The following is a 26,116-nucleotide window of genomic DNA, read 5'->3' on the forward strand; positions in this document are numbered from 1 at the left end:
CCGAAGTAACTCAAAATGCCAGCTGAGCATTTTAGAAGTACATTTGGACATTCAAAGAAAAGAGGGCAAGCAAGGTGACCCGAAAGGAATGACACAGCAAATAAAGAGTATGAATGCTTTTTGGTATGTTGGTCTACAACACTAGAAATTTGGGAAGAAATATTCTTACTGGGGAAGCAATGCTCTCATTTTGTCCCATAGCTATGCTCTCAACTTTTGCATTTCACCTTATCACACTCTCAAATGTGGCATTTCATAAAAGCACACAAGCCAAAATAAAGAAGAAAATAAAACTAGGAAAACCAGCTTCTTTACATTTTTATTTTTATTAACGTATTTTGTGACCAAACTGAAGCCATAAGAAACCCTAACTTTTAATGAATATAGAGACCTTTTTTGAAAGTTTTATGTCCTCTAGTATGTACAAAGTTTAAAGAACTAGAGAGGCTTTATATATTTATATATACACATATATATCATTTGAAAGGAAGACCAGCTCATACTCCAAGCCCAATACATTTCTTAGGGATAGCTGCATTCTGCTTATGGGCTTAACACAAAGACATTTCCATTGTCTGCATGACCCTTAATTTAGCCAGGGTTATGTTTAATCAGAAAAGGTCTCCCTCCACCCATGGTCTTAGCAATTTGTCGAAATTTAAATGCTCTTTTCAACCTTCAGAGCGTTGTGTCTAATTGTGAAGAATGAGATTGCCACAGATGCTTCTTGACATCCCTTTCAGTTCCTTTGTCAAATTCTACTGCTTGAACAGGTGAAAAATTTTCAAGAAGAAAATAAGTCCAGAAAAGGCACAAAGCAAAAATATGTGTGACTGAGAATGATTTTTTATGAATAGGGAAAATGCCTATATAATAACCTTCTACTCAATAATATTGTCAATTTCTAATCTACATGTAGATATTTTTTCAACCTAAAGCAAGAGGCAGGAATAATGTTGGACCTTGAGTTGTTGCTGGAATGTGACTTCCAACATTAATCACCATTGGTGCACATTATTCTAAGTTGTCAGATAGATGTGAAAGGTTTTATTCAAAATGTCCACCTTTTCCTTTTTTTCCACATGCTATTTGTCTTTTCCTTTATTACATGAATTCATAATTTCTAATAATTTTCAAACAAGAAACTACTAAAATAACAAGATGCCAAAAAATGTAAACCAAAGGGTCTTCCTAAATGCTCCAGAAAAAGAGCTTCCACCCCAATAAAATGGTACATCTATATTTTGATAAGTCTGTCACCAAATGACAGCTCACAAGGTGAAACTATAAATAATGAGTTATTGCCTAACAAATAAAAAGTCAAATTTGCTACATAAGTGTCTATACCAGATGACAACTCACACATACAAACATTAATTAATTATCCCAGATTGGAGGTTATATGGCTTTCCAGATGTTGTTGGAGCTACATTCCTCACAGTACCAACACAACGTACGTTAAGGAATGCTGGGAGCTGCAATCCAACAATATCTGGAAGGCCATATAATTACCTCTCCTGAAATGATCCACTTGTTTATCCACAGTGTGGACAGGGAGGGACAGCTTTCCAATTTCAAATATCTGAAACCTTATTGAATTGCTTAGGTTTGGGAAAACAATATTGTGCAGTAGGGACCTAGAGCTTATCTATGTGCTCTACAAGAAAGCTCTCTACATCACTGGTTCTCAGCCTGTGGTTCCCCAGATGTTTTGGCCTTCAACTCCCAGAAACCCTAACATCTGGCAAACTGGATGGGACATCTGAGAGTTGTAGACCAAAACACCTGGGGACCCACAGATTGGGAACCACTGCTCTACATTTTTTTTTGTTTTTTTTTAGTATAACGAGATAAAAAAATCCCATCTTCATACATACGGAGAGTCCCAGTTCTTAAAGAAACCATAAAACAGGATATCCATAAGCAATCCATTTCCCAAATGCAGACTGATCTACCAACAACTTTGAACTGCAATCGATTCAGCATCTAGAACTTTTTAGCTGGGTCTGACTTAAATATAGATGAAATTGATCTGAATGGTCCACAGAGGGTGAAGCCTCCAAAAGTGAGGATGAAATACAGTCTTCGATCTGGAAAGAAAAGCACCATTGTGAAACTGCTACTAAATCACGGTATTAATTATGAGAGGGTTAGAAATCACCATGTACAAGACGGTACACTGTAATTTTAAAGTCCAGTGAGTTCTGGTAGCTAAGTCCATCCAACCCCACCCAGAAGCTTCTTTACAACAGAGGTTTCTTAATTTATAATTTCATTAACGTGTAGGGATTTAAAATTCTGGATTTCCCCCCTTAAATATCCTCTTGAAGCATTTGTGCCTACAACACGAGTTTTTATCTCCAATTCAGCACTTTCTCTTCCCAAAAACTTCAGGGTTTGAAAGACCCCAAGTCCTTAATCGTTTATGAAATACTTTTAAAAGTTTTCATGTGACTGAACTATGTTTAACTCTGGACACTTCTTCTCCTTCTAACCTTGGTAACCTTAGAAGTTTCAAATGGAAACTACTTTTCTCTTGCACTATAGAACTTTGCTCCTCATCGCAGTGCAATTATATATTTGCTAATGCTGTCATTCCTTCCAAAAAGCTTTAAAATACACATCAATTCCTATTTCTAATTTCCAAGGCTTTTCTCAGGAAGACATGCTTTCTTTTAAGATATGTTTAGAAAATCACCCTGTTCTTTAACACACAAACAACCAACTATAAAGTACTTTGTTCCAGTCGGGGAATTGAAAGGAATTATCTTTTGATATTGAACTATATTCTCTGGTTATTATAAAAAATAAATATATCTGCACTCAAGACTCTTTCCAAATTTTACAAAAATTCTACCCTGCTTGGTGCCATTTGTGCTCCACAGCTTTGAATAAGCCCTATACTGAGATACACTGAGATAATATTAACATTTCTGCTTTCTTACCCACATTTGAGTTTGAACAGCCAACTAAAAATAGAAGAATTCATTATGCCCATGAGCCAGATTGCTAAATCCAGTTACAATAATTGTATTATAGTTTCCTTCCACCTTGTAGTGCTGAATTTTTCCCTCTGTTGTTGGAAGTGCTATCTTATCGGTTTTTATCTACTTATTAGCAAGAGTATTCATTGAGCCTTTTGAGCAATGTTAATATTAATTCCCATCACATTAGTACTTCAGTTCCACTCCCTGAGAGCGAAAGTGTATTGTGTTTAAAGTAAACCCAGACTCTCCTGCTGGGAAATGATTCTAATGCTCTAACTTGGAAAGATTATTATTTTCCCTTTCTTCTTGCAAAGAAAGCATTAATTTATGAAGACCTTGGAGCCTCTGTTTTAATTAGAATTGCCATCTGTACTTTGTTTTGAACCATCTTCCCAGAATACAAGCAAAATATATATTCTCAGAATTAACTGGCATGGCAGATCCAAACCATATTAGAATGGCTCAAATGACTCAAATCTTTTCCATAATCTACTCATACTGTATTGTTTATAATAACAGAATTTCTCATCAAATTCCACACTGCCAGAAGGTATAACATGGCAGAATATTTGACCCTAAATTCAAGAAGCCCTCCACCCAAGCACCTTCCCAAGGTTGCCTGGTGTCTATCTCAAGTTCCACAAAGGCACCAAGCCACGGGTCTCCTTTTCATAGACATCTGGGACCAGCCCAATGGGCGAGGGCACCATCTTGACAGTGTTCTTGCCAAAGAGCTTGCGTTCGTATTCTATGAGCTGCCTCCAAAAGCCTACGTTGGGCCTGACAACGGGTCGCCGGTTCTTGACCCACTCATGGGCATCCAAGAGGCTCAGCCGGTGATACTTCATTAAATAGGCTATACAGAGAGAGGCAGACCGACTGACACCGGCCACACAGTGGACAAGGGTACGCCCGTTCTTCTTCCCTGTCTGGTGTATCCGGTCAGCCACAGAGTCAAAGTACAAGGAGAGAGGAGCATGAGGGAGGTCGGGGACGGGTACCTTGACGTAGTCAATGTCTGGCCAGTTGGCATTGGGGATTTCCATGGTGGCATTCACAACACAAGTCACAGCCCTGGCGTAGACCATGTGCCGGTTGGATGCGGCGTTGCCAGAGCAGAGATAGAGGCACGGGGAGATCTGAGCAATGCCTCCTAAGACGGACAAACTGTTCCCGGCAGCAGGCGAGGGTTTTGCCACTGAAGGAGGCGGAGAGCGGCGGAAGAACCCATGGTTCCGGAAATTCATGGTGGATGGTTCAGCGTACATAACAGCTGTGGAGAGGAGAAAAGAGACAAAAGTCATAGAATCATAGAGTTGGAAGAGAACCCAAGGGCCATCTGCTCCAGTCTTCTGTCATACAGGATCCCACAAGCAAAGCACTCACAAGAGATGGTCATCTAAACTCTGCTTAAAGAACTTCCAGAGATAAAAAGTCCACCTCACCAAAAGGCAGAATATTCCACTGCTGGGCAGCTCTTATTTTCAAGAAATTAATGTTAGTTGGAATCTCTCTTCTAGCAATTTGAATCCATTGCTCTGCATCCTAGTCTCTAGAGCACCAGTTTTAGAAGGTGCATTTTAAACAGAGTTAAGGAGCACAATATCATTGTCTAAGTCTCTTACTTAAGCAGCTCACGCGTACAGTTCATATTCTCTATAAAGTAAACACTCCCATATCCCAAATTCTGTTCCCCGTCTATGCCAAAAAAAGCACAGGATCTAAGTTAACGGGCTAGAGGACTTGAGACGTGACCTAAAGTAGGCGTGGGAGTCAGAAAATATTTTTAAGAGAAGAGAGGTCATATCATCCCATGAACTGCAATATTGCGAAGCAGATGGAGACCCAGATGGAGCAAAGTAATGTGATAAGTAAGGAAATGAAGGCATAAGAGAGTGGGGTATATAAATCCGCAAGTTCAACCTCTATGCAAAGTCAAACCACTCCCCATACGCTACCTCAGTCATTCCCGTCTCTCCCTGGCAGCTGTTCTCATCCAGCTTCTGAGGGTGAGATGCACGGAGGGAAGGCACTAGACAGTGATGCTGCAGGAATGATGCGCAGCAGAAAGCTGATGTAGACAGGACGGGGAAAATGGAGGAAGAGAGGAGGGAGTGGACATCCCCTTAAAGGGCCAGTGGCCTCTGCTTGCAACCGGACGCCTTAGCGGTGCATTTTCCCAATGCACTTTACCATCCCACCCTCTTTACCATCCCAGCCATTGGCTCAAAATGGATTAGGGGGAGGAAGTTCTTAGGCAAATTGTGTGTGACTCATACTTTATGATGACTGATGCAGAGGGAAAGAGGTTGTTTTTATTCTTGAGCTTTTCCCAAGCCTCTATATGGAAGTAGATGGAGGGGAAACATGCCTTTCTTTGAATTTATCAGAGTTTTTGCTATCCTGTCTGCAGCAAGGATACACCCATTTAGCAATATAATCCCATCACCATACGTTGACAACAAAGAATGCACCATCAGCATCATTATTGATCACTATCATGTTAGAAGCTATTAGTTTGTCCTAAAATTTAATGTGTAGTGACAGCATGTAAGTAACAAAATAGGTCTATCGGGATGTTTGATGACGTAAGAGCATATTAACAGATTAATGCATTCCAAAGTTGAGTCAACCAGAATGTTTCAGGATGTAGGAGCATAAGAAAGGATTAATGCATTCCAAAGGGATTGTACTGGGCTACTCAGCTAAATAGACTACATCTTGGAGCAACCATGTTAGTCCTTCGTCGGACATCTGTTTAATTAATGGACAATTTTATGTAACCTTACTGCTCTCAGATACCATCTCGGCTGTGACATACAACGTTGCCAAGTTCTGCACGGCTGCAATTAAAATTCAGCAGAAGATGATTGAGAGCCAAAAGACTTAAGCATCTCCTACAGAGTATAGATGGGGAATCAGAAATAGACTGATAATTATAGTTCTAGACTGTTATTTACAGTTATGGTTACTTCCCCCCTCCCCCTGGTGTCATCCCCACTCCCTCCCTTGAGACTGCCCCAGAGGATCCTATGGGATTAGTTGAGCTTCAATAGTTACTTGTATGTGGTCTTTAGCCTAGATTATAGATTGGTAAATAATTCAATTTTATAATGTTTTTTTTAATTTTTTATTATAATTTTATTATTATTAATGAAGTCTAACATGGATGTACAGAACTGGGTACCCCTGTTACGAGCTGGTCATTGACCGTAATAAAAGTTTACTACTACTACTATTACAAAACGTTGGGAAGTTAGTTCAGATATGCCATCCTGTGTAGTGATAATTCAGCCCCATTTTCTTAGTCATGGCAGATTATACAAACTATTATTATGGGGAGTTGTGCTTCTAGAGGCAACCATCCTTGAAAGCTAAATGGGAGCTAGAGCCACAAGTCCAGAAAGAGAGCATATACACTTAATATAAACTGGTAACACTGGCCAACACAAATTTTGATGCCTGAAATGTCAGCTCTGTTCGTGGATATATCTGACCTGCTGATTTCAAAAAACGGCACCAATTTTTCCCATCAGCTCTAGTTCTTGAAATATATAACATATGCCATCTACCAGTCACCATCTACTTTCCTGCTGTCTCCTCCTGGGTTCTGTCTCATATATGAATGTATACCAAATAGCCCTTAATCTCTGCACCCCAAAATAAGCATGCTTTGTATATCCATATCTGCTAGCTCTGTGTTTAATTCTTTCAGTTAATTTAGATATGCCAAATGTCTCAACCCAGTCATGTTCCACTCTTCATTTCCAGGCTCCAGTAACTTGAGAATACCATGACCATCATTCACTCCACTTTTCTCCCACTTCTCACAAATGCACCTGTTACCACTGACCACCCTATCTCTGGCTGAATCTACACTGTAGATTGAATGCAGTTTGACTCTACTTTTACTGGCATGGTTTCATGCCATTGAATCCTGGGATTTGTATTTTGGTGAAAGGAAGAGAAAGTTAAGGATCTTCCTATCATGCCATAGCATTAGATAGTTGGCTGCAGTTAAAATGGTATCAAACTGCACTAAATCCACAGTGTAAATATGCCCTCTATCCTGCCTCCCAAAATAAGTCTTCGACTCAAAACCAAACCTCTTTCCATTGAAATTATAGCAGCAAAACAACAGCAAGAGGATGAGTCTTTCCAGCATTTGTCTGCCTCTTTTTCCTCTATGTGCCAAATTATATGTCCGCAGTAAGCAGCACTCCCCGTGAAAAGACACTTCCAATTTGTGTATCAGATGATCCTGAGCCTTAAAACAAATCCAGTACCAACCCCTTCATAATATCTTTACTCCTCCAGGACTACCTCCCTTTGCGAACCTCAATTTTACCCAGAGCCTCACCTCTGAAATCATGCCCTCTGAACATACAAAAATAGAAAATTCAATATCTATTGATCTCTTCCACCTTCCTCAAACATTTGGTGCATCTACAGTGTAAAATGAATGCAGAGTGATGCCACTTTAACTGCCATGGCTCAATGCTCTTGAATCATGGGGTTCATTGTTTTACAATGACGCCAACACCTTAAATAAAAAAAACAGCTTCCTAAGATCCACAGAGATACTCGCAGGAACATCTCAGCAAGCAAGAGTCCAAAAGTGGCAGGCTAAAAGCCAGAACCTCAATCAGTGGCTGAGACTGGATGAGAAACTCTCTCCTGTGCACATAGAAGACTGGGCGACTTGGGAGGTGCTGAACAGACTGCGCTCTGGCACCTCGAGATGCAGAGCTAACCTTAAGAAATGGGGCTACAAAGTGGAGTACGACATGCAAGTATGGAGAAGAGCAAACCACAGACCACTTACTACAATGCGGTCTGAGCCCTGCCACATGCACAATGGAGGATCTTCTTACAGCGACACCAGAGGCACTCCAAGTGGCCAGCTTCTGGTCAAAGGAAGTCTAGTATAATGCCAAAGTGTTAACTTTGTTTGCGTTTTTAAATACATTACAACTGTATCCTCAATTTGCTTCTGACATGATAAATAAATAACATCGTTTTACAAAGCCACTAGGCTTCACTGCCAAAGAGTGCTCTGGCCTCAACCAAACTACAACTTCCCAGGATTTAATAGCTTCAAGCCATGGCAGTTAAAGTGGGGTCAAATTGCATTTATTCTGCAGTTTTGATGTTCCCATTAACAAATAATAATAATAATAATAATAATAATAATAATAATAATAATAATAATGACTCTCAATTAACCAGAACTCTCATACAACTGGAAAGAAAAAGAAAAAATACTTTTAATAAAAAAATTAAATTTTTAGCAGAAACATTACATTAAATTAAGAGTGTATATTCTGCTTTTAAAAGACTCAAAGCAGTAAATAGTGGTTAAAAACAATAAAATGTATACAATTTAAAACTTGCAGATCAAAACATTTAAAATAGAATTAAACCTAAAACTAACTAGAGCCAATAATTTAAACCAGACATGGGCAAACTTGGGCCCTCCAGGTGTTTTGGACTTCAACTCCCGGTAGGCTGTTAGGAATTGTGGGAGCTGAAGTCCAAAACACCCAGAGGGCCTAAATTTTCCTGCATCTGATTTAAACCCTTGAAAATAATTTAAAACACTGTGCACAACACCCAAAATATTTGACTTAATTTGTTTTTTAAAGACTGCATTTCAATATGTAATATCAAGCCAATACAGAGTTAATGGCATGCTAGAGTACAGAGACATTGTATTAATGTGTTGTCGAAGGGTTTCATGGCCAGAATTATTGGGTTGCTGTAAGTTTTCCAGGCTGTATGGCCATGTTCCGGAAGCATTCTCTCCTGATGTTTCACCTGCATCTAGATGCGGGCAAAACGTGAGGACAGAATGCTTCCGGAACATGGCTGTGCAGCCCGGAAGCATTCTCTCCTGACATTTTGCCTGCTCCAGGAGAGAATGCTTCTGGAATATGGCCATGCAGCCCGGAAGCATTCTCTCCTGACATTTTGCCTGATCCAGGAGAGAATGCTTCTGGAACATAGCCATGCATACCGGAAGCTTTCTCTCCTGACATTTTGCCTGCTCCAGGAGAGAATGCTTCTGGAACATGGCCATGCAGCCCGGAAGCATTCTCTCCTGACATTTTGCCTGCTCCAGGAGAGAATGCTTCTGAAACATGGCTATGCAGCCCCGAAGCATTCTCTCCTGGCATTTCGCCTGCATCTAGATGCAGGTGAAACATCAGAAAAGAATGCTTCCAGAATATGACCATATAGCCCGGAATAATAATATAATAATTATAATAATAACAACTTTATTTTTATACCCCGCCCCATCTCCCCGGAGGGGACTCGGAGCGGCTTACATGGGGACCGAGCCCGAAACATACAGCAATAAAATGATAAAACAATTATTCCAACAGTAGAACATCAATATCAATAAAACCATCATAAAAATCAACATCAGAATCAAACTCACAGCAACCCAGCAACACAGTATTAGTTAGGCCTGTTATTAATAGTAACTCTGAAGCAGCCAGAAATTAGTATCTACCAATATTATTATTATTATTATTACTAATAATAATAATTACCAATCAGTGCTGTCTTTCAATTAAGAGTCTGAGGATCGCTCTCAAAAACTTTCCTGCCCCAAAATGCCGAGAGTACAAGATGAGGCCTGGGTTTCTCAGCTTCCAAGTCCTCTTCCTCTGCTTCCACACAGCACTTCCTCTCTCGTCCTAGGCTCATATATATAATCTATAATATGAAATATAGTAGCACAGTGGATGTTCCCGTCTCTCCTGCTGCCTCCTCTGTCTTTCTGGATGGGGATCTGAGCCTGTTTCCCGGGTCTTTTGCCCGGCTATATACCCCGCCTCAACTGGCGGCCTCCTCCCCTCCTGGACCACTCGAGCGTTGGAGGTAACAAAGGGTTGCCATGGCGACGGGATGCGGAGGAGGGTGCTGTCGTCATCGCCGGTGACACAAGCCAAGAGGGAGGGGGCGGGGCAAGGGAGGAGGAAGAGGAGGGAGGAGGGGGGAGGAAGGAGGCTCCGAAGAGCCCACGGATTTCCCCCTCCCTCCTCCGCTTCCGGCTGCCCCGACGACTTCAATTAATTCATATCTATCATTTAAAAAAAAATCTTATAGGAATATAAGGGCTCCCTGGGACATATTTTAATTTTTTTTGTCCCTTCCTCTAAAAAGGTGCCAAGAGGGAGGGCGTCAGAACAGTAGCTTCAGGGGACACATTTAAGGTGTCCTCATGGAAGGGAACTGGCAAATCTTTATTCATGTTTCCCAATATTTCCCTTCCATAATGACACCAAAATCTGCACACAGACACACATACATACATACACACACACCAGGGGAATTCCAGGCATGAAACAATCAGGGCCAGCTAACAGCAGATTTTAGATTTTCTGTTGTCGAAGGCTTTCATGGCCGGGATCACAGGGTTGTTGTATGTCTTTCGGGCTGTGTGACCATGTTCCAGAAGTATTCTCTCCTGACGTTTCGCCCACAACCTCTGAGGATGCCTGCCATAGATGTGGGTGAAACGTCAGGAGAGAATATTTCTGGAACATGGTCACACAGCCCGAAAGACATACAACAACCCTTTAGATTTTCTGGTGGAAGGTAAACAATCTTTTATTCATGGATTGCTGTGAGTTTTCCAGGCTGTATGGCCATGTCCCAGCAGCATTCTTTCCTGACGTTTCACCCACTTCTATGGCAGGCACCCTCAGAGGTTGTGAGGTCTGTTGGAAACTAGGCAAGTGGGGTTTATTTATCTGGAATAATGTTCAGGATGGGAGCAAGAACCCTTGTCTGTTTTAGGCAAGTGTGAATGTTGGCCACCTTGATTAGCACTGAATGGCATTTCAGCTTCAAAATCTGTCTGCTTTCTGCCTGGGGGAATCCTTTGTTGGGAGGTGTTGTCTGGCCCTGATTGTTTCCTGTCTGAAATTCCCCTGTTTTCAGAGTGTTGTTCTTTATTTACTATCCTCATTTTAGAGATGATATTGTTCTGTTTTATTATACCACAGTAATTTTAATATATTATATTCATAATCTTACATTATTTGCTTTGAACTGGATTGTATGAGGCCCCTTCTACACAACTGTATGAAGTCCACACTGAACTGCATTATATGGCAGTGTGGACTCCAGATAATCCAGTTCAAAGCAGATACTGTGGATTATCTGCCTTGGGATTCTGGTTATATAGCTGTGTGGAACGGCCCTGAGTCTACGCTGCCATATAATCCTGTTCAAATAAAATAATCTGTATTTTATAGGCAGTGTGGAAGAGTCCTAAGTGAACTCTAGAATAATAGAATAATAGAGTTGGAAGAGACCTCATGGGCCATCCAGTCTAACCCCATGCCATTGTGGCTGAGGGGGTTGCTACCCTGTTTCCCCTAAAATAAGACATCCCCATAAAATAAGACCTAGCCGAGGTTTTGCTGAATTGCTAAATATAAGGCCTCCCCTGAAAGTAAGACCTAGCAAAGTTTTTGTTTGGAAGCATGCCCAACGAACAGAACACCAGAGCATGCAGGATTGGTAAATGTACATACCATACATGGAAATATTGGTAGTAACAAGAAATTATTGATAGGATTCACAGTTTGTCTGGTTATGCTGGTTTATGATGACCACTACTGTACAGTATATAATAAATGTTCATTTTTTTTGTTCAACAATAAATGTGAATTCTTCTTTATGGAAAAATAAGACATCCCCTGAAAATAAGACCTAGTGCATCTTTGGGAGCAAAAATTAATATAAGACACTGTCTTATTTTCGGGGAAACACGGTATGACACAAAGTGGGCAGGTCTTAAAGGGGCAGGGCCTACTCCTCTGACTGGCAGTCGGGGGAGAATGGCTCTTCCTTGTCCCCTATAATTTGGACTTTATTTTTCTAGGTTTTTTTATTGAAAGACATAGATTGGATGACTATGTCTTGTGCAGCCAAATTTGGTGTGATTTGGTTCAGTGGTTTTGTTCTTTACTCCATGGGGAAAACGCACATTACATTTTATATATATATAGATGAACAAAATATGGGTTTGTTCATTTTTCCTATCAATTTAGACTTTGGGGATACCTTGTATGTATGTATATGTTTGTATGTGTATAGATTTTAGGTGTCGTCATAATAGTAATAACTTTATTCTTATACCCCACCAGCATCTCCCTGAAGGGATTCGGAGCAGCTTACATATGGGGCAAAATGCCCATGAAACACTAATACATGAATACAAGCAATCCATCAAAGCAAAAACAGAATTAAAATAAGAACATAATACAATATAAAACACAATTAAATAAAACATCAGAATATAAAACAGCAGCATGAAGCTCAATCAAAACAATACTCAACAAACCAATTGCCAGTAAGACAATGGGTGCGACCAGGCTATAAAAGGGCCAGGCATGGGACAGTGCAAAAAGTGTATCATAGGGAAGGGAAGGGATGTAAACCTGCAATCAGAGAGAGAGAGAGAGAGAGAGAGAGAGAGAGAGAGAGAGAGAGAGAGAGAGAGAGCTTTCAATATATTCCACACACACACATAAATGGAATATATTGGAATATATATACAGTATATTCCAATAAATTCCTCCCTCTCTCTCTCTATACACACACACATATTAGAGAGGGAGAGATTCCAATGTATTCCACATATACAGTATATTCCAATAAATTCCTCTCTCCTCTATCTATATATACACACACGTGTGTATGTATGTGTGTGTGTGTATATGTGTGTGTGTGTATATGTGTGTGTGTGTATATGTGTGTGTGTGTAATTGAAAATTTGCTTTCCTTCCATGATTTCACATAAATCTATACACACACACACATATATATACACACACACATACATAAGGTGACCCAATAAATACTAAATAGGAAAAATGAATAAACCCTCAATTTATATCTTTAATGATTAGGGAGAAAATTACTTGTTGTGTGTTTAAAGAGGTGCCCAACCCATGGAGAATATTTTGTAAGTTTTTGCAATGAACATTTTGTAAATAAAGGTACATTTAACTACTATCTCCAATTTTCCCAGTGTATTGTGACTTTTGGGACATGCACTTATTACCTGGGTTGAGTCAAGGTGCTTGTTGTATTTTTTTTGTCATTTATTTTACTACCAGGTTTGGCTCAAGGTGCTTGTTTTATTTCTGTGTAGAGAAGTCACTGAAATCCACAAGCACGTGGACAATTTCAACGGAAAGGGGGAAACCATGAAAATGAACACAATCTGACTACCAGCATTTTAAAAACTCTAAAATCAGGATGGTAAATAAAGAACAACACTCTTTAAACAAGGGAATTCCAGACATGAAACAATCAGGGTCTGCTAACACCTTCCAACAAAGGATTCCCCCAGGCACGAAGCAGCCAGGCTTTGAAGCTGCAAGGCTTTTCAATGCTAATCAAGGTAATTAATTGCAACATTCACACTAGCCTCCAACAGACAAAAGTTTATTCTCCCACCGTAGGCATTCCACAGATATATAAACCTCCCTTGCCTAGTTTCCAATATACCTCACAACCTCTGAGGATGTCTGCCATAGATGTGGGCGAAACATCAGGAGAGAATGCTTCTGGAACATGGCCATACAGCCTGGAAAACCTACAGCAACCCAGTGATTATGGCTATATAAGCCTTCGACAACACTTTTACTGTATGTTTATATCACCATGGTGGGATCGAGGGGTTCGTTTCATTTTATATTTGATGTTACTTTCTAAATGCTTTATCTATAATAGCAATAATCATTGTCGTTGTCATCATGTGCTTCTTTGCTATTCTGCTTTCGCATGGGTTTTACATGGGATACAACCACGATCAGATTAATGCTGTTTGACACCACTTGAACTGGCTCAGTGCTTCAGAGTCATGGAAATTGTAGTTTGGGCAGGCCTCTGGACTCTTTAGCAGAGAAGGCCTTGCAAAAGTACAGCTGTCATGATTCCATAGCCATCAGCAGTGGCAGTTAAAAGTGGTGTCAAACTGCATTCATTCTGCAGTGCAGATGCAACCTCAGGCAGCCCCAGGTTCAGCCCTCACTCTCTCAAACATACTAGAAATGGGGACTCCTCTTTGGGTGGCTATTTTCGGCAAGCTCACGCCACTTTTCCGCACCTCTCCTGCTTCCCTCCTCCCTTTTTTCTCAGCTCGATGCGTCACCATCATCATCTCAGGTCGCCTCGAAGCGAGGAAAGTGTGAGCAGAACACTCGTGACTTGAGTCACAAAAGAAGCCCAATTAGTAGTCCTTGGAGCAGAGAGAGTTTCGGAAGGGAAAAGAGAAGGATTTGAAGGGTTTGGGAGGATGCTAAAAATGGGGGGCACCTAGGAAATAGAATTAATGCCATTTGCCACCACTTTCACTGCCATGGCTCAATGCTATGAGATCCTAGAAGTTGTAGTTTGATGCGGCACCAGCACTCGTTGGCAGAGAAGGCCAAAGACCTTTGTAAAACTACAACTCCCCAAATCCCACAGCACTGAGCCCTGGTAGTTAAAGTGTAGATATACACGAGGACCTTATAAAACTACAGCTCCAAGGATTCCATAGCACTGAGCCCTGGCAGTTAAAGTGTAGGTGCACCACCCAGGACCTTATAAGATAACAACTCCCCAATCATAGAATCATAGAATAGTAGAGTTGGAAGAGACCTCATGGGCCATCCAGTCCAACCCCCTGCCAAGAAGCAGGAAATTGCATTCAAAGCACCCCATAGCACCCCATAGCACCAAATCCCATAGCACTGAGCCGTGGCAGTTAAAGTGTAGGTGTACCCCAGGACCTTATAAAACTACAACTCCAAGAATCCCATAGCACTGAGTCCTGGCATTTCAAACGTAGGTGCACCCCAGGACCTTATAAAACAAAACTCCCCAAATCCCATAGCATTGAGCTGTGGCAGTTAAAATGTAGATGCACCCCAAGACCTTATAAACCTACAGCTCCCAAAATTCCATAGCACTGAGCCAGGACAATTGAAGTTGTGTCAAACTGCATTCATTCTACGAGAGTGTAGATGCAACCTATGCCTCTGGCTTCCCACCGGGTGACCTTATGCAGGTCACTCTCTCTCAGCCTCAGAGAAAAGCAAAGGGCAATTCTTTTCTGAACCAAAGTTGCCAAGAAAACCCTATGATAAGGTCGCTGGATGTCAGAGACAACTGCACACAACAACAATAAATAAAAATGAACAAAAACATAAAACCCTACATGGTATTAAATGTGTGTAAAGAGTTGATATATAGTATTTTAATGTAACATCCCTAAGGCACACCATAACAACAAATATAATTTAACAAAAAACAAAACCCTACATGATGTTAAATGTATGTGATGAGTTCCTATGCATTATTATTAATTATTATTATTGACACAAAGACAGAGTATGACACAGCAAACAAGATATATGTGTTGGATTTCGTATCAAAAAATCACAAGTCGAACACTTCCCAAGTGTTTAGGACAGTGTAATGTATTATTATTATTATTATTATTATTGACACAATTACATAGTATGACACAGCAAACGAGATGTATATGCTGGATTTCGTATCACAAAATCACAAGTTGAACACTTCCCAAGTGTTTAGGACTGTGTGATGTATTATCATTACTCTTACAGTAGAATCTCACTTATCCAACATAAACGGGCTGGCAGAATGTTGGATAAGTGAATATGTTGGATAATAAAGAGGGATTAAGGGAAAACCTATTAAACATCAAATTAGATTATGATTTTACAAATTAAGCACATCATGTTATACAAAACATTTGACAGAAAAAGTAGTTCAATACGCAGTAATGCTATGTAGTAATTACTGTATTTACGAATTTAGCACCAAAATATGTATTGAAAACATTGACTACAAAAATGCGTTGGATAATCCAGAACATTGGATAAGTGAGTGTTGGATAAGTGAGACTCTACTGTATTGACCCAAGGACAGAGTATGACACAGCAAACGAGATATATATGCTGGATTTCGTATCACAAAATCACAAGTCGAACACTTCCCAAGTGTTTAGGACTGTGTGATGTATTATTATTATTATTATTATTATTATTATTATTATTATTATTATTATTATTGTATAAAGTCTCTGAGGCACACCATAACAACAAATAAGTTAACCCCCAAAACCCCTACATTATATAAATTTAATGTTTGCATTTTAATATAACATTCCTAAAGTCATACTCCCATCTTTATGAACTTTTTTTTTCCCCTTAGGGGAAAATGGCTTTTGAAGTCAAGATAGCTCAATGGAGCCTCCATGCTTAGAGGCAGTCTATCAGATGGCAGCTGTCAGTCTTCATACCTTGCTTTTCGGGTTCATCTGATCTGTCCATCCGCTGCAGGAAAAGGGGTGTCGGATCCAGAGGATTTGGGTCTGATGCGGCAGGGCTTTTTTGTAGGTTCACTCCAGTTCCTTTTCTAAGCTCCACCTCCTCCAGGCACTTCTTTGCAACTAAAGGAAGCTAGTTTGGAGGGTAGCAATTAATGGCTCCCAAAGGAGTGCTGTAATTTAGCCTTGTTATTCTCGTTGCAATTATTAAGCAAATTCCTTGCATAGTTTAAAAAATAAAGGATGATAATAGCTTATAGTTTCGTGGTCAAGATGAACTCAATACATACAAAGCAGCTGTCAGATTGGCACCCCCAGCAATGAGTCATGGAAATGCGCGTCTATCTGGGTGATTACGGTAACCGTGACTCAGCTTGTCTCCTAAGCAAGAGAATTGTACCGTATTCTCCAGACAAGGGGGTCAGCTGCTGAAATTGCTGGTATGAAAGCATTCTTCTTTGTCAATATTGCAATTTACATTTTCTGTTTGTGTGTTATTCTGATATGTAAGCATCTAGGGGGGAATCTACACCAGGTATGGGCAAACTTGGGCCCTCCAGGTGTTTTGGATTTCAACTCCCACAATTCCTAACAGCCGGTAGGCTGTTAGGAATTGTGGGAGTTGAAGTCCAAAACACCTGGAGGACCCAAGTTTGCCCATGCCTGATCTACACAGTTTGACACCACTTTCATCACTATGGGAGGCACCAGCCCTCTTTGACAGAACAGGCTAGAAACTTTATAAAACTACAACTCCCAGGATCCCATATCATTGAGCCATAATGTTTGTAGACTGGAGCAAAGTGCAATATGATCTGACATGATGCCATAAGAATGTGAATGTATAGTACTGTTGTTTTAAACCATTTATTTTATGATGTTTTATACTTTTTAGCGATGTATTTGGATTGTTGCTTACATGATTTTTATGTGTTGTAAGACACTTTGGGTCCCACGCAGGAGAAAAGAGGGATATAAATTAAAAATGTATTTATTTATTTATTTATTTATTATATTTACAGTAGAGTCTCACTTATCCAAGCCTCGCTTATCCAAGCCTCTGGATTATCTAAGCCATTTTTGTAGTCAATGTTTTAAATATATCGTGATATTTTGGTGCTAAATTCGTAAATACAGTAATTACAACATAACATGACTGCGTATTGAACTACTTTTTCTGTCAAATTTGTTGTATAACATGATGTTTTGGTGCTTAATTTGTAAAATCATAACCTAATTTGATGTTTAATAGGCTTTTCCTTAATCCCTCCTTATTATCCAAGATATTCACTTATCCAAGCTTCTGCCGGCCCGTTTAGCTTGGATAAGTGAGACTCTACTGTATTTATATTAAATAAAGATTTATTATTATTGGAGCCCATGATGGCGCAGTGGGTTAAAGTGCTGAGCTGCTGAACTTGCTGACCAAAAGGTTGCCAGATTTGAATCCTTAGAGTGGAGTGAGCTCCCATTATTAGCCCCAGCTTCTGCCAACCTAACAGTTTGAAAACATGCAAAGGTGAGTATATTGATAGGTACCGCACTGGTGGGAAGGTAACAGCACTCCATGCAGTCATGCCAGCCACATGACTTTGGAGGTGTCTATGGACAACGCTGGCTCTTAGGCTTAGAAATGAAGATGAGTATCAACCCCCCAGAGTTGGACGCGACTGGACTTAATCTCAGGGGGAAATCTTGATCTTTACCTACATTATTATTATTATTATTATTATTATTATTATTATTATTATTATTATTATTAATATGTAGCAGTTAAAGTGGTGTCAAATTGCATTCATTCATAGAATCATAGAATCATAGAATAGTAGAGTTGGAAGAGACCACATGGGCCATCTAGTCCAACCCCCTGCTAAGAAGCAGGAAATCGCATTCAAAGCACCCCCGACAGATGGCCATCCAGCCTCTGCTTAAAAGCCTCCAAGGAAGGAGCCTCCACCACGGCCCCGGGGAGAGAGTTCCAGGGGCCGTGGTGGAGGCTCCTTCCTTGGAGGCTTTTAAGCAGAGGCTGGATGGCCATCTGTCGGGGGTGCTTTGAATGCGATTTCCTGCTTCTTAGCAGGGGGTTGGACTAGATGGCCCATGTGGTCTCTTCCAACTCTACTATTCTATGATTCTATGATTCTATGAATGAATGCAATTTGACACCACTTTAACTGCTACATAATAATAATAATAATAATAATAATAATAATAATAATAATAATAATAATAATGTAGGTAAAGATAAAGATTTCCCCTACATTCTTCAGTGTAGACACAGCCAAAATGACTCCAGCCCATTTGCATATCTACAAATTGGAGCTGAATGTCCAGGTTCAAGCAAATGTGCTTTCAAGCCACCTAACCCTCTGCCATTTGTTTACTTTGATTTAGACATCCAGTTTAATTATACTTTCCCGAACTCCTGGAGCGAAAAGCTTTTAGTCGTCATAGGAACAAGAATTTGTCCTTCCAGTTTAGTTAACCCGCTGCCTCTTGTTTTCCCCATTTCAGAATAGGCTTGTCAATCTTTTGTCCAGCGGGACACAAGCTGGGCTTTGAACAGCGTGCCTTACCATTGCAGTAGCAGTGAAACATCTCCTGGCATGAGGCGAGAGGAGGAACTTGAACTTGCTTGCCATTTCTGCTTTCAATTTCATATTTTTGTCTTTGATTTATGATGACCTGATGAACAAAACACCTCCGAGTCACCCTGCTTGGGTCTTGCAAACTCAGACCAGCCATGGCTTGCCTGGGTTCATCTACACTGCAGAATTAATGCCGTTTGACACCACTTTAACTGTCACAGAATCCTGAGTGTCTTGGTTCTGCAAGGTCTTTAGACTTCTTTGCCAGAGACGCGTAGTACCCCACCAAACTGCAACTTCCATGTCTCCACAGCATTGAGCCATGTCAATTAAAGTTCTACATTCTGCAACTTGGGCCCTCCAGGTGTTTTGGACTCCCATCATTCCTAACAGCCTCAGGCCCTTCCTTTTCCTCCTCAGCCGCTTATGTTTACCTTCCTACCAAAGCGGTACCTATTGATTTACTCCAATTTGCATGTTTTCAAACTGTTAGGTTGGCAGAAGCCGGAGCTAACAATGGGAGCTCACTCTGTCCCACAGATTTAAACCACCAACCTTCTGGTCAGCATGTTCTGCAGCTTAGCAGTTTAACCCACTGTGCCACTGTGGTACAAATGCTGGTATAAATATAGCAATAGGCTGGTAGGTCAGTGCAGACAGTCACCGTCCCTTCTCCCAGTTCCTTAAATGCAAAGACAGGCAGTCACAAACACAGCCATCACTGGACGCACACAAGAGTCACACTGCTCCCTCCCGACATTCAGGCTGCATCACATACATGATTCTCTTCCTCTTGCAACATGAAAGAGGTACACAAACCACAGTTTTTACAAATGGTGCGTTTTATTTATTGCTCCAAAATAAAAGCAAATGGGGGGAGGGAATACCAAAGGGCTGAAAAACAGGGCCGTGAGCAGGTAACGATTCAAAAGGAAGCATTTCCTAGAAATTCCATGTCTTTGGGGAGACGCCGCACAATTCTGTCTCCCTCCCTCCCCCTCCAAACATGAATGGAACTAATAGGGGTAGTGGGTTGTTCACAAATGGGGAGAAATAGGGATGGGGGACTAAGTAATCCCTTGGCCGGGTTGCTGTGCGTTTTCTGGGCTGTATAGCCATATTCTGGGCGCATTCTCTCTTGACGTTTCACCCACATCTATGGCAGGCATCCTCAGAGATTGTGAGGTCTGTTGGAAACTAGGCAAGTGTACTGCCATGTTCCAGAAGCATTACCTCCTGACGTTTTGCCCATATCTATGGCAGGCATCCTCAGAGGTTGTGAAGTCTGTTGGAAACTAGGCAAGAGGAGTTTATTCTCCCAGGCAGGAAGCAGCCAGGCTTTGAAGCTGCAAGGCCATTCAATGCTAATCAAGGTGGTTGACTGCAACATTCACACTTGCCTTAAGCAAACAAGAGTTCTTTCTCCCACCCTGGACATTTCCCAGATATAACAACCCCACTTGCCTTGTTTCCAAAAGACCTCACAACCTCTTAGGATGCGTGTCATAGATGTGGGCGAAACATCAGGAGAGAATGCTTCTCGAACATGGCCATACAGCCCGGAAAACTCACAGCAACCCAGTGATTCCGACCATGAAAGCCTTCAACAACAAATCCCTTTGCCCTTTTTCAGAATAGCAGAGAATGGCCAGCAAGGTAAGGGTTGATCTGACAAATCAATTGATGAACAAGAAAGATGAGAAAAGGACAAGTGCGGGAGGCAGGGCTGCATATTTCCTATATCCAATCCCATAGTGTAGATAGGTGAATGGTTTAGGATTATTTTTCCTTTGGGGTGAATGGCCATTCTATCAGGCTTCTTCCATGCAGAAGGGATTAGCTTTTCCCCCTCCTTAAAAAAAGTGATTCCCAATAAGAGTATTTCAATACATTTTGGCACTAACACATCGAACCTCCTGTTTTTACTTAAGACACCACATTAAATGCCTCTCCGGCATCTTTCAAAGGGATGTTGGCTGGCTTTCCGTTCTGGGAGCTGAAGCTGTCAATAAAAAAAACACTTCTGCGTTTGAATCCTGAACGAACAGATGTCCTTCTGGACTGAATCCACAAAGCGGTATTCTTAACACTAAGTGCACATGGAATCCTCCTGAAACAAGGATATGGTGAAGAGAGATAGCCATATGAAAAGGATTACATTTCTTTTTTCTCTCTCCAAAAAAGTAAAATATCTTTCTCTGCTTTATCAATTCCAAAGGACTTCATGGAGAAGCAGGAGCTATAAAAGCCTCCGGTTATTTTATTACGGTATTATAATTATTTTCGAAAGCCTACGAGACAAATGAAAGAAGTAAACAATTATTTTAAAGGCTGGAAACAAAAAGAAATATATAGAAAAACGTTGGCACAATGGTTCTTTGAAAAGAGGTGTGAAATTACTCCTATATCTCAATGATTTATTATTTCTGAAGACATTAACACAATCATACCCAAATTCCTGAATCACTGTGGTCTAAAAGCAGGTATGGGCAAAGTTTGGCTCTCCAGGTGTTTTGGACTCCAACTCCTACCATTCCTAACAGCCTCGGACCCCTTCCTTTTCCCCCTCAGCCGCTTAAGCGGCTGAGGGGGGAAAGGAAAGGGTCTGAGGCTGTTAGGAATGGTGGGAGTTGGAGTCCAAAACATCTGGAGGGCCAAACCTTGCCCATGCCCAGTCTAAAGTTTTATAAGAACATGATCAAAAATCAAAAGGTAGCAGAATTGGGAGAAGTAAGTCATTTCTTAAGAGTAGACACCAGAAATAAAGGACATATTGTACAACCCACTGAAAAGTTCTCCTGCACTACCAACACTAAGATAAACAAAAAACAACCAAGGCAGAGTCAAGCAGAACTCCACTGATGGTAATAGAGATTCCCTGAACTAATTTTCTAGGAATCCCAGACAATTTCCTGCTATGACTGCGTTTTATTTTTATTTCGACCCGAAACATTGTTTTTTCCACTTGAGACAGAAAATTTAAATTATTGGACCATCCCTACATTAATAACAAATCTAGTATAAATAAATGCAATAATTGACTCTGCAGCCTAACACAAGATCGGTTGTAATAAATATTTTTGTGTGTGTATGACATTAGTATTTTTGTTTTAATCTTCTCCTCATCCCTACATTAATAACAAATCTAGTATAAATGAATGCAATAATTGACTCTGCAGCCTGACACAAGATCGGTTGTAATAAATGTTTTTGTGTGTGTATGACATTAGAACTTTTGCTTTAATCTTCTCTTCCTATTGAAGGATTTGGGGAGAAGATCAGAAGGTCAGAGGAAGAACAGAAGTGTAATCAGAAATCGTTTTGCAGGCAACTGGTAACCACTAAGGCCCATTTACCTGGGATTCACCTGGGACTGAATCCCAGGTAAATGTAGGTAACTGCATAGGATTTCTCTGTAAAGCTACTAGCAGATTGCCTTGTTCTTTGCAGGACTTTTCAAGAGGTTCATGGCCAAGTATAAGGATTGGTACCCGTTCCAGATGGGAGAATGCACTGCTTGCAAACCTATTCAAAATTACACACACTGCTTTTTCTTCTTGTAGGGCAACTTAAAATCCATCCTATAGGGATGGATGAATTGTTCCCAACACATAAATGAATTATTCCGGTGACCCTACAATTTTCCCTCTTGAAAAAAGAAGTATTGGCTTTCTTTTTGGAAGATCTCATTTATTTCCAGTCCTGAAAAAACTTAATGGAAGTTCATTCTTCTCAATGTATTGGGTCCGTTCTCCTTTCAAACATATTTTGACATTATGGGGGTCTACACTTGGTTTCTGTACCACAGCATCTACTTATTCCATCTTTCTTTTATCCTTGTAGGTACTTGTTTGCCACTTACTTTTAGGATTTAAATACAATTTGTTAGGGGAAGTTTTGTACAAACTATCTGTTTGGGTTTTGAGTGATGTTACTCAGTCTACAGAGAACTTTATTTAAACGGCAGCACTTGTGATTGAGGTCAATTTCCTTTTAACTAGGGCTTGGATCCACTTTAAATCCACTTTAGGGAGGGGGCTTTAAACAGCTCAGCCAGACAGTTCCCGGGCCTCACCAAACTACAAACTCCAGAATTCTGCAGGAGGCAGAAACAGGATTTAAAGTGGATTCATGCTCTAATGTGATGAGGCAGCAGGAGAGCAAAGCAAGGGAGTAAAGGGTAAGATACAAGCCCTCCTTCTTCCTCAGCCCTTAAGAAAATAATAAACCAAGAGAGGATAAGAAGACTTAATAAATAGAGAAATAAATCAAAGGTAACCAACAGATAAAGCAGAAAAAGTCTCTGTGTGTGTGTATGCGTGTGTTTGTGTGTGTGAGAGAAACGCGTTTGGCACATTGAAGAGGGTATTTACAAGGCGAGGGGAGTGGACGGCGTCCAAAGCTGGGAGAGTGGACAGTGAGGCAGCAACATGGAGAGGAAGGGAGAAAGCTCGATCTGTGGGGCAGAGAGAAGAAGAAGCTCCCTCTCTCCCCTCCGTTTTTCCCCTGGGCCCCCCCAAAAACCACCTTCCACTATTCCCTCCGAAATAGGAATCATTCTCAGTCGCTGCTCCTCAAACCCGCTTGGGTCGGGGGAAGAATGCAGATCACAGAACATCTTCTAGATTGAAACTTCATATTCTCTGGTGTCCTGGAGTGGGAGATACAGAGGGAAACGGTGGGAGAAAAAAGAAGAGATCGCAAAATTATTACTGATAAACACATGCTTTGGCTTATTTATTATTATTTATTTACAGTACAGTAGAGTCTCACTTATCCAACACTCGCTTATCCAACATTCTGGATTATCCAACACATTTTTGTAGTTGATATTTTCAATAAATCGTGATTTTTTGGTGCTAAATTCGTAAATACAGTAATTACTACATAGCATTATTTCATATTGGACTACTTTTTCTGTCAATTTTGTTGTATAACATGATGTTTTGGTGCTTAGTCAGGAGCCCCGGTGGCGAAGTGTGTTAAAGCACTGAGCTGCTGAACTTGCAGACCGAAAGGTCCCAGGTTCAAACCCCGGGAGCGGCAGGAGTGGCCGGTGTTAGCCCCAGCTTCTGCCAACCTAGCCGTTCAAAAACATGCCAATGTGAGTAGATCAATAGGTACCGCTCCGGCAGGAAGGTAACGGCACTCCATGCAGTCATGCCGGCCACATGACCACATGTGTCTACGGACAACGCCGGCTCTTCAGCTTAGAAATGGAGATGAGCACCAACCCTCAGAGTCAGATATGACTGGACTTAACGTCAGGGGAAACCTTTACCTTTACTTTGGTGCGTAATTTGTAAAAACATAACCTAATTTGATGTTTAATAGGCTTTTCCTTAATCCCTCCTTATTATCCAAGATATTTGCTTATCCAATGTTCTGCCGGCCCGTTTATGTTGGATATTTATATTCCGCCCTTCTCATTCCGAGAAGGGGACTCGGGGTGGATCACAATGCACATATACATGGCAAACATTCAGTGCTGTTATTAGACTTCTAACACATACAGACAGACAGTAGAGGCAATTTAACATTTTCCCAACTTCTGGCTTCATGAGGTTATGCTCTATTCCGGCCACAGGGGGAGCTGCCGCTTCATCCACTGTGACACCGAGTCCTTTGATCGTAGTACTTCCTCCTTGCGCTTTGCACGCCAGAAGTTTTATGGTGTTGTAAATTAAATTAAATTAAATTAATTTCCCCACATTTAGTGGTATCTACATTCTCTACTCACAGCCGCAGCTGTTTTCGAACTGCGTAGATGGACAGTAAGCTAGGCTATTAAATGGTCAGGAGCTTAATCCAACATGGGCTTCGAACTAATAACCTTTTGGTCAGTAGTGATTTATTGCTGCTGGCTGTTAACCAGCTGTACCACAGCCCAGCCTTTTTGCTTACTATATCTCCCTGCTTAGTTTTCTCCTAAACTACTTCAGAGCATCAGAAGGCTTCGACTACTAGAGAGCTGTTTTGTTGCACTGTCCATAAGGAAAACCATACTAGTCTGAGGTTAGTTCAGAGTGAATTAGTTGATGATATCAGATACATTCATTTGTTTAGAACAGGAATGGGAGAACTTCGGCCTTCCAGGTCTCTTGGACTTGAACAATTCCTGGCCTCAGGCCCTTTCCTTTTCCCCCTCAGCCGCTTAAGCGGCTGAGGGGGAAAAGGAAGGGGCCTGAGGCTGTTAAGAATGGTGGGAGTTGAAGTCCAAAACACATGGAGGGCCCAAGTTTGCCCATGCCTGGTGTAGATGTAACCCAGATCTGCCATAGGCATGGCTGAGGAGCTACTCAGAGCCAGCATCCACACTCACCCCAGCCTCATAGAGAGGGTTGTTGAAGTCAGACTCCACAGTGATCGGGCTGTAGCTGTGAGAGCTGGAGAAAGAGAAACCAAAGAGAGTCTTTCCTTGGAACCTACAGGAGGGGAAAAAGAGGACCAATAAAAACAAGCAGCAGGGCTGTTGGGAAAAGCAACCCCTCTTTTAGTGTTTGTGACCTGGCTGCGTGATAAGCAACACCTGCTGAGATTGGCTTTTCTTAAAAGCCATTCAATGTACAGGAGCCTATTTCTAGTTTTTTTTCCCCCTCTGGCAATTCTAATAACTACAGTCAGCTCTCCATATGTGCAGATTTCTCTTTTGCAGATTTTGTTTATTTGTGGATTTCTTTATTTGCATAAATCTGTGGCCAATTTCTGGGGGAAACTGAGTTACACTGGAGGACTTAGAGAATTCCCGGAGAGACCAGTTTTCTAGGCATGTATAAGTCTTTCAGTGTGATTCTGTGTAATTAATGCCCAGCAAAGCTTGATCGTAGAATTGTACCAGAGGATTGAGAGATACCTAGAAAGGTAAAAATAATAATAATAGATTTTCCATTTTCACTACTGTCCTGTGACCCTAACCCTCATGATTGGGAAGAGCTAACTGTATCAGCATTGTTGAATTAGACTGATCACTGGTTTGATTTTGCATAAGGCAAAAGCAAAAAAAACTGCAGAAGAAGAAAATCAGTTCACTTAACACAGGCATAGTCAACTTCCAGATTATTTACGTTTGTATCTCTGTTAGTGGATTGGAATTTGTGAACAGTATTCATTTCAACTGTTTGTTTGTTTTTTCTAATCTTCCTTTGCAACCTGTAAATCTCTTCCTGTATGTC

General features: G+C 40.9%; 2 protein-coding genes across 5 annotated transcripts in view; both read right to left on the minus strand.

Moving 5' to 3' along the window:
* Window positions 1–307: 307 nt before the first annotated feature.
* Window positions 308–16,646, minus strand: LOC100567223 (dual specificity protein phosphatase 14). 3 transcript variants are annotated; one of them, XM_008121806.3, is made up of 2 exons: window positions 16,330–16,646; window positions 308–4,260 (listed from the first exon to the last, which is right to left on the minus strand). In XM_008121806.3, the coding sequence occupies exons 1-2, from the start codon at window positions 16,358–16,360 to the stop codon at window positions 3,614–3,616; spliced, it is 678 nt and encodes a 225-aa protein (XP_008120013.1). In that variant the 5' UTR covers window positions 16,361–16,646; the 3' UTR covers window positions 308–3,613. The 3 variants fall into 3 exon arrangements, with proteins under 3 accessions (XP_008120013.1, XP_003228263.1, XP_008120014.1); XM_003228215.4 differs by lacking the exon at window positions 16,330–16,646 and adding an exon at window positions 9,545–9,875; XM_008121807.3 differs by lacking the exon at window positions 16,330–16,646 and adding an exon at window positions 4,946–5,185.
* A 3,122-nt stretch (window positions 16,647–19,768) lies between these two features.
* sez6l2 (seizure related 6 homolog like 2) overlaps window positions 19,769–26,116 on the minus strand; it is a 36,461-nt gene continuing 30,113 nt past the window's right edge. Inside the window, exons 17-18 of one of the 2 annotated variants that reach the window (XM_062957508.1) lie at window positions 25,267–25,330; window positions 19,769–23,595 (exon numbers count right to left, since the gene is read on the minus strand). In XM_062957508.1, the coding sequence (XP_062813578.1) occupies window positions 23,566–23,595; window positions 25,267–25,330 (94 nt within the window). In that variant the 3' untranslated portion in view covers window positions 19,769–23,565. Of the gene's footprint in view, window positions 23,596–25,266; window positions 25,370–26,116 lie in introns of both variants that reach the window. The other variant, XM_003224990.4, reaches the window with a different exon arrangement.

Source organism: Anolis carolinensis, chromosome 6 (genome assembly GCF_035594765.1).
Source record: "Anolis carolinensis isolate JA03-04 chromosome 6, rAnoCar3.1.pri, whole genome shotgun sequence".
Classification (NCBI taxonomy): Eukaryota; Metazoa; Chordata; class Lepidosauria; order Squamata; family Dactyloidae; genus Anolis; species Anolis carolinensis.

What these genes read in the sequence shown, in the direction of transcription:
- LOC100567223 (XM_008121806.3), bottom strand. Translation starts at nt 16,360, where the DNA reads ATGGACAGATCAGATGAACCCGAAAAGCAAG. An exon ending in AGATGAACCCGAAAAGCAAG is followed by an intron (nt 4,261 to 16,329) that starts GTATGAAGACTG and finishes TCCTCTCCACAG; the next exon opens with CTGTTATGTACGCTGAACCA.